At 37.2% G+C, this 8,735-nt stretch overlaps 1 protein-coding gene across 1 annotated transcript in view; it reads left to right on the forward strand.

The window, feature by feature from the left end:
* LOC137092610 (protein diaphanous homolog 1) overlaps positions 1-5,409 on the forward strand; it is a 132,555-nt gene extending 127,146 nt beyond the window's left edge. Inside the window, 1 exon segment of the mRNA XM_067456914.1 lies at positions 3,344-5,409. Within this exon segment, the coding sequence (XP_067313015.1) occupies positions 3,344-3,531 (188 nt within the window). The 3' untranslated portion in view covers positions 3,532-5,409.
* The last annotated feature ends 3,326 nt before the right edge of the window (positions 5,410-8,735 follow it).

Consider the following 8,735-nt stretch of genomic DNA (forward strand, 5'->3'; position numbering starts at 1 on the left):
AAAGAGCCAGAGACGCACCCTGTGCCCATCACACAATATCACTTTATAGAGACCAAACTCACAAACACTTGAAGAGAAACACACTGTGTGCCAGATGTCCACAAAACACACACACACTTCTTTGTCCAGCTCACAAACAAGAAGGCAGACGCTCTCCAATCCTACGAAAAGTGTAACAGACACACACTCCTGTTGTGGGCAGAACAATACCTCACACTTAATCATGTCAGATATACAACAAACTCAGTCTTTTTTTGTCTTTTTTTTTTGTCTTGTTTTCCAGTACAAATATATAAACAAAAATGGAGTAGGAATGGAGTCTTGTTCTTAAGATTAAGTTTGTTTTTTATTTTGTCTGGTTTTAAGCTTAAATGCACATCATTTTGATGCATAGTTTGTCATGCATTCGTTCCTTCCAAATTAAATGCTAAAATACTTAAAAACAAGACAAAAGAATATTGAGGAAGAAAATGTTTTTCTGCGGTGCGTTCTGCTTCACAGGGAGCTCAACACTTCCAAACACTCTTAATTGTTTCTTATTTTTAGCTTCATTACCCTGATGATAATTATCACAGCTCTTGTTTTACACCCAGACAGTGTGAAACACACACACACACTAGCAGCAGTGAAAAGTGTGATGAACCAATTGTCTAAATATAAGTTTGGGATGCAAATCAGATCAAACATGCGAATGACAGGAGAGTGTGGAGGCGGTTTAGATGTGAATAAGTCATTATGTGGGCCATTTATGTAATGTTTACTGTCTCTCGTTCTACTCCTTCTCTAATTAAAGAAGTTAACAGCACTTCAGAAAGTTATGTTCTTCCTCTAAATTTTATTTTCCAGAACAAATATTTAAACATTTCTAAAACTAGATACATAAACTTGAAATGTAATGTGACAAAGTATTGTTTTCTGAAACGATGATCAATATAAACAATTATCAATACAATTATTGATTATAAAAACACATTATATTAGTGCTGGAAAAAAATTATTGATTAATCACATCCAAAATAAAAGTTTGTTTATATATTATACATATTTTAAGCTTATTTGTCTGACCCCATTGGCAGATATTTAGTCAAGATTTAAGCTTAAATGCACATAATTTTTATGCATCTTTTGTCATTTTCCTTCCAAAGTAGATGCGTCTTGATAACTATATGTATTTAACTGTGAATATATGATAACTGTGATTTATTTATATATATATATATATATATATATATATATATATATATATATATATATATATATATATATATATATATATATATATATATATATATATATATATATATATATATATACACTCATGCATGTATATATTTAAGATTTGTATTTTTTAATTATATATAGGATATTACATTTACAGTATGTGCATGTAACTTTCTTAAATATATACATGCGTGTGTGTTTATATATACATAATAATTATACACAGTACACACACACATTATGTAAATGCAAACTTTGATTTTTTTGATGCGATTTAATCACGATTAATATCCCCCAGCACTTATAATATGAAATGTCATTGCTCCATAATCTTGTACATTGAAGGTGAAGTATGTGGTTTCTGCAACACTAGTGGCAGTTAGACAGTCTTAACATAATGGCTCTAATTATGGAACCGGCAGCAGGATTAGTCCTTAGTTAAAGTAGGTAATTTAAGTAGCTTTTATAAATGTACTTTAGAAAAAAACATCTTCAGACAAAACACTGGCACTTACATATTTTACAATATGTTGCTCTCAGTTAAAGCTCAAACATGCATTTTAGTCTGGGACCAGCTTAAAGGTGCAGTGTAGTGTGTAGATCTATAATATCTATAATAACTGTTTTCAGTGGATTATAAAGACCTCACATAATGAACTGTTATGTTTTAAAGTCATAAAGTCGCCATTTTGAGCTGTCATGTTTCTACAGTAGCCCTAAACGGACAAACTTCTCTACAGAGCGCTAGTCACTCTAGCGCTCGGCTCTCTCCGACAACAACAGTTTTGTCTTGTATCGCCCACCGTAGCTTCTCTATGTGCTCTCAAAGGGAGAGGGGATACAATTCACAACCTCATGACTAGATGCCGCTAAAAAATCACACACTGCACCTTTAATGTTTACGCTCTATTTAAAGGTAGACTTCTAATAGACAATGAACAATGAACTGGGTCAAGAGAATGTTTTATCAAAAAATCTTACGTACTTCACCTTTAAACGTTTTCTTATTGACTGTGATCATGCCTTTGCCTTGCTCAAACAGCGTGTAATAATAGAAATACTTGCCATCATTTCATAGCATTAAGTGATTGGTATTTATTGACTGAAACTATGGATACAACGGTGAATGTTTATAAAGGTCCCATCTGTCTGACGCTCATAACCTGAAGCTACAATCGCACCCATAACGGCTTTTTCTCCCCAACAGACTCAGTGCTGTCCTTATCACAGCTCACACTGGACACCTGCTTGGTAACGTCTGTGCGTGTGCGTGTGTGTGTGTGTGTGTGTGTGTGTGTGTGTGTGTGTGTGTGTGTGTGTGTGTGTGTGTGTGTGTTTGTTCATCGCTCTGCATGCTTCGTTGCAGATGTTTGTTCAAAGATTGTTATCAGTAGCACTGGGAATTCCGTGTGTGTGTGTGGACTTATGGGTTACTCTGCATGGTTGTGTTTTGCATACAGGCTGAAAAATTTGAATGGAATATGACGATATTCTCATATGAATGTCTTTGTTCTACATGGTTGTTTAACATGCGTGTAAACACTTGCCAGACTCCTGCTGACCTAAATAAAGCAGCATGGCGTCCAGCTCACATATATGATGATGTATGATATTCTGCAGCTGTCTCTGTGTGAATTTGATGGGTGTCTATAGGAATATTTCAGGTTATTTTCAAGTATTAATGTGGATGAACCACGTGTTTTGGATTACCACAGAAAATAAATTAAGTCAATACTAAACTATATTGAGCTGAACAATAATTTTCCTGTTTATTAATGTGAAGCTGCTTTAAAAAATCTGTATTGTAATATGACTGGACAGATTGTTATAATATTTACAATAATCAAGCTTGATTTAGACAAATGCTTTTAAAGCTTTTGATCTGTTAAGCTTATTTTGTATTATTGTAAATATGATCCGTTTGTTTTTTATAAATGATGGACGAATTTATTAAGTTGAAAGTAACCTGGAATATTCCTATAAAAGGTAAGTTGTTGGTTGTTTTTGACTGTAGTGCTTATAACAGTGACCTTTGAACTCTAACACCTGTGCCTGACCTCAGAGTGTGGCCTTCCCAGCATGACGTTTTTCATTCAGACTTTTATTTCCCGTTTTATTTCAGCCAACAATCGGAGAGGAGCCGGTCAGGCCGTGACAAACCTTCTCGCCAAAGAGCTTCTTCAGGAGAGCGGCCCGCCTAGTGGCACGAAAAAGACCCGAATGACCGCGGAGGACAGGAAGGAGTCGTCTCCGGAGGACACGGGCTCGCTGGAGGATCTCTTAGATGACGCTCCATTACGGTCAAATTAAGGACTCCTTCCACTGGTTAAAAGACAGAACGTGTTTTGGGGACCAAGTCTGCGAGGGCGGGGCTCTCGCTAAACCACACCCTCTCGAGTAAGCCCACACGGCTTCCTATTGGCCGTCAGACAGGAGGAGAGTTCTCGTCATGTCACTGTCACACTCATTTTGTCGTTTTTAGCCTCTATCACTCTACACACAAGATCCGTTCATCTCTCTCATCTGCTTTTGCAAGATTCCAAAGATTTGTAAATATATTCCAGAATGATTCCTTCCTTTCCAAATTCACCGGAGCTTCCTCTTTTCTCTTGGTTCCTCGTTCTGCTTTAACTTTTTTGTTACGTTTTTGACTTTAAAACATATCACGTGGCTGAATGTTTGAAATAAGTTGCGTTATTGTTCTTGAAACGCACAGTGCCAATAATGTCAAGCCCACAAATGCATGTTCAGTTGGTGTGTACTTTAGGTGTTCTCACTGAGGTTCTGTAGCCCATCACGAGATTTACAAAAGGTCTGGTACCTGTTCACAAAGGTTGGTTCTTCCACACTTCTGTTTCTGGATGCTTCTTCTGTCGTTTTAAGTCAGTTGTTTAAATCTCGAAAATCCTTGGACCAAGTCATTCATAAAACCATTCTCGTATAAATTATTGCTGTGTCACAGTTCATGCAAAAATAGTTTCTGATAGAAATTATTTAAAAACACAACATGCATAAATTGCTGTGTTTAATTAACTGCAATAAACTGCATCACAGCTGTTTTATGAAATAATAGTTTAATCGCTGCACTGCCTAAACTTTCATATAATCGCTTTGCGAACAGCAGTCAGATTTTTTGTCTTTCCAGAAACGTCCGTCGTGTGTGTTTGTGTTTGTGAAGTGTTTTCTGTAACTGCTGATGCGCACTCACTCGTTTTTCAGTGTTTCACCATCACAAGATTAATCATTGTCATGTACGTGTTTTAATTCACCGCCAGACAGTGAGTTAAACTCTATAATCCAAACATTTAAAGGGCGAAACTAACATTGACAATGATCTTTGGCATTTATTTCTCCGATAAACAGTTTGATCATGCCACACATGAGGGACTGTAGCAGAGAACTTCTGTCCTCGATGCTGAAATAGGCTATCTGTTAAAAGCTGCACATAGATTTATTTCATCGAGTTGTTTTCTTTGAGGTCTTAGCAATAAGGTGAGCAAACGTCCGTCTTTTATGTTGTCTGATCCCCAACAGAGTCAACCTTTAAGACTGTTCTTGAGCCATAAACGGCGGCACAGGGAAATATGATCTCAGAGTTTCAGCTTTGCAATATGACTTACCTGAATGTTAATGTTGGCTGAATGTTTGAGGGTAGAGATCACTGTTTAAAGCCATAGCTCTGACTGCGCTCGTCAAGAAATCCTGAGAAACTGTCTTCCAGATTATACGATATTGAAACATATATGCATTTATGTAATGTGTGTAAAACATGACAATGATTCAGTCTCTAAGTGCTGCCTAGACACCCCCGCATCTGAAAGAGATTTGAGAACGTCCTGTCAGTTTTTGAAGCCACGTTTCCAGTTGATATTTTTGAACTTTCTGTATTTTCGGAGACCTGCGCGCCAGCAGATTCTGCTTAGACCGATTGATCGTACCGATGGCTGTGCAAGTATACAGTTTCACTTTATTGGAAAAGCTGGATAAAGATCACTGGAAAAACAAAGAGACTGAGTTTTCTTTGTTTTGATGTTTTTTTATGAACAGTTTTTCTTTGTCATTTTTATTATTGTTGATTGTTTTACTGTAATAATGTAGAGATTGTATTGGTGAGGCGTTTTGACTGTAGAGATGTATTTTCTTGCTGTCTCCAAACCCACACCATTAAAATGTCTTCTTTATTACTTATTCTGTTTTATTGTGTGTGTGTATGCGTGCGTGCGTGAACAGATTTTGATACAATGTCCTCTACTAATAGTGCTAAATATGAGCAAAGGTGGCTATGAATGGAAATAAATCTGCATTTGATCTTTCATTTAAAAAATTCTAACCTTTCATTAAAGTAAAACAATTTAAATTGGGCGGGGGAGCGAATTATGAAATAAATGTTCACATTTTCCACAGTTATTAGCACCCAATTGTAACCTCCTTTTCCCAAGATTACAGCTCTAGTCTTCTCCTGTAATACCTGATGAGTTTGGAGATCAGAGACCATTCCTTCATACAGAATATCTCCAGATCTTTCAGATTCACAGCTCCTCTTCTCTTCTCTTTTCTTCGGTTCAGCCACTCATTTCTTCAGAACTGCCTTGATTCTTCATGTTGATATGATAGTATCATGTAGTTTCTGTAGATGTGTTGGCTGCACATCCATGATGTGAATCCATGATTGCATTTACGAGCAGTAGAAAAGGTGATCTAATAAAATGAGTGTGTGTATATTTACAATCAATTACAAGTTTTTAGAGCCTCAAAAAATATATTGTGAAATTACTAAAAACATGGTGTGCTTTAAAAAAAACATGAATACTTTGGAACTTTTTTTTTATTAGATATCTACAAAAACTGACTAACAAAAGGTTTTTTTGCATGTACTCAAATGTGTAAAATGTTCAAATGTGTTGAATACATTTCATTCACATGTAAATGAATATGTGAATCAAACTGAAACGTTTAGGGTTCATATAAACAGATGAGATGAGAACATGTTAAGACTGTACAGAAAGTACTGATACAAATGTGTGGTAATGTTTAAGGAACGTGTGTGTGTGTGTGTGTGTGTGTGTGTGTGTGTGTGTGTGTGTGTGTGTAATGTGGTATGACGGGTACAGCATTTATTTGGCATTCCTGTGTGTGCATCTGTGCGCTGGTTTTATGTCTCATGAGTGTGGAAAAAATGCAGCTATGATTTGGAATTTCCTCTCTGCAAATCCCAGACACACACACACACACTTCTGTTACAGCTCGTATAGACAGTGGTAGAAATACATTCCCCTACACTGAACACATGTAGGTCACACCGAGTCTAATATCCTGTTTGTAAGTTATTTGGCACATGGGATAATTTGGTTAGCCATTTCTGTCGTGTTCTGTGAAGTCCGCTAGTCTTTCTCAGCGGTATGTGGGCTTTTTTTTTTTTTATAAGAGATGTTCCATGAGACGGGGAGAAGGGAAAATGGTGGAATGTTTTCTTTGGAATCCCTCCATTCCATGTAACCACAGCAGTTATTTCTCTTAGAATAGAATCTAACTCATCCACAGATTGTGCTAACCAGAGCAGTATATGCAGATGTTTCCCCATCACTGGCTCCTGATAGCAAGTGTGTCTTTGTTTGTTTTGTACATGCATCACTATTACTACTGCTTGTGCTTAGTGTCATGGGTTTGTTCAAATCAATAACCCTAAATACACTACATTGACAAAGAATTGGGACACCCTTCCAAATCATTGAATTCAGGTGTTCCAATCACTTCCATGGCTGTGTGAATTTAAGCGTGAATTTAATTTAATTTCCCTAATAATTTCCTAACCACTAAATATTCCACGCTCAGTTGTTAGTGGTATTATAACAAAGTGGAAGCAATTGGGAACAACAGCAACTCAACCATGAAGTGGTAGGCCACGTAAAATTACAGAGCGGGGTCAGCGCATGCTGAGGGTCACAGCAAGCAGAAGTTGCCAACTTTCTGCAGAGTCAATCGCTACATATCTCCAAACTTCAGTGGCTTTCTGATTAACTCAAAAACAGTTTGTAGAGAGTTTCTCAGAATGGGTTTACATGGCTGAGCACCTCATCCAAGTCTTACATCACCAAGTGCAATGTAAAGCGTCAGATGCAGTGGAGTAAAGCAGCCGCCACTGGACTCTAGAGCAGTGGAGACGTGTTCTCTGGAGTGACCAATCACGCTTCTCTGTCTGGCAATCCAGTGAACAAGTCTGGGTTTGGCGGTTGCCAGGAGAACGGTACTTGCCTAACTGCATTGTGCCAAGTGTAAAGTTTGGTGGAGGAGGTTGTTTTTTTAGGGTTTGGGCTTGACCCTTAGTTCCTCTTAAAAAAGGGAACTCTTAATGATTCCGTATACCAAGACATTTTGGACAATTTCATGCTCCCAACTTTGTGGGAACAGTTTGGGGATGGCCCCTTCCTGCTCCTACATGACTGCGCACCAGTGCACAATGCGTCGGCCCATTAAGACATGGATGAGTGAGTTTGGTGTGGAGGAACTTCACTGGCCAGCACAGAGTCCGATAGAACACCTTTAGGATGAATTAGAGCGGACTGCAAGCCAGGCCTTCTCGGCCATCCTAAACCTTGTGGAAAGCCTTCCCCGAAGAGTTGAAGCTGTTGTAGCTGCATTGGGTGAGCCAACTCCATAAGAATGGTTCATGTGCATGTAAAGGCAGGCGTCCCAAAACTTTTGACCATAGTGTATGCCCACTGATAATAGTGAATATTGATGTTTTGTGATTTGTAGTCGTTTAATAGGTTGAGTGTGTTTGATTCTGATCATCTGAAGCCTCTGTTTGCATCTTTAGAGCTAAAGATCTGAGATCTTAAAACAAATACTGCATGCCTTTCTTTGTTGTCGTCAAATGAAAGTGTGTGAGTGTTTTTGTGTCTCCCCTTTATGGCAGGTTTCTATTAAAAGCTTGACCTCTGACCCCTGTGGGAGTTCATAAAACAGTGGCTCTCCACATTCTGACACCTTAGTATCACATCAGCGGGTTTTGCATCAGTGTTATTATTGATACGCAAGTAAAACTATTACAAATATATTTTTTTTCTATTTTGAAATAAAGCTTGAATAAATATAAATTATATATGAAAAACTTAGTCTTGAATTGTAAAGCTAATTAGAAATATTTACAAATATAAAATGTTTGCATAACATTAATGCATTAGTTAACATTAACTGTTAACCTTTAACTAATGTTTGATTTTAAACATGTTTTAGTAAAAATAAATTAAGATGAATTAAAATGTATTTTTACTAAAAATAAGTGAGCCAACAACACACATTTCCTTCAGAAAACACAAAAAACTAGAGACCTAGATGTTAATATTGACAGAAAGTGAAGTGAAAGACAGGATGAGAAAAAGAGAAACATGATGGACTGATTAGAGCTCTTAAAAAGATAAAAGCTTTTCAGATTTCCTTTGTTCTCTGTGTGTGTGTGTGTGTGTGTGTGTGTGTGTGTGTGTGTGTGTGTGTGTGTGTGTGTGTGTGTGTGT

Source organism: Pseudorasbora parva, chromosome 11 (assembly GCF_024679245.1).
Source record: "Pseudorasbora parva isolate DD20220531a chromosome 11, ASM2467924v1, whole genome shotgun sequence".
NCBI classification, from domain to species: domain Eukaryota; kingdom Metazoa; phylum Chordata; class Actinopteri; order Cypriniformes; family Gobionidae; genus Pseudorasbora; species Pseudorasbora parva.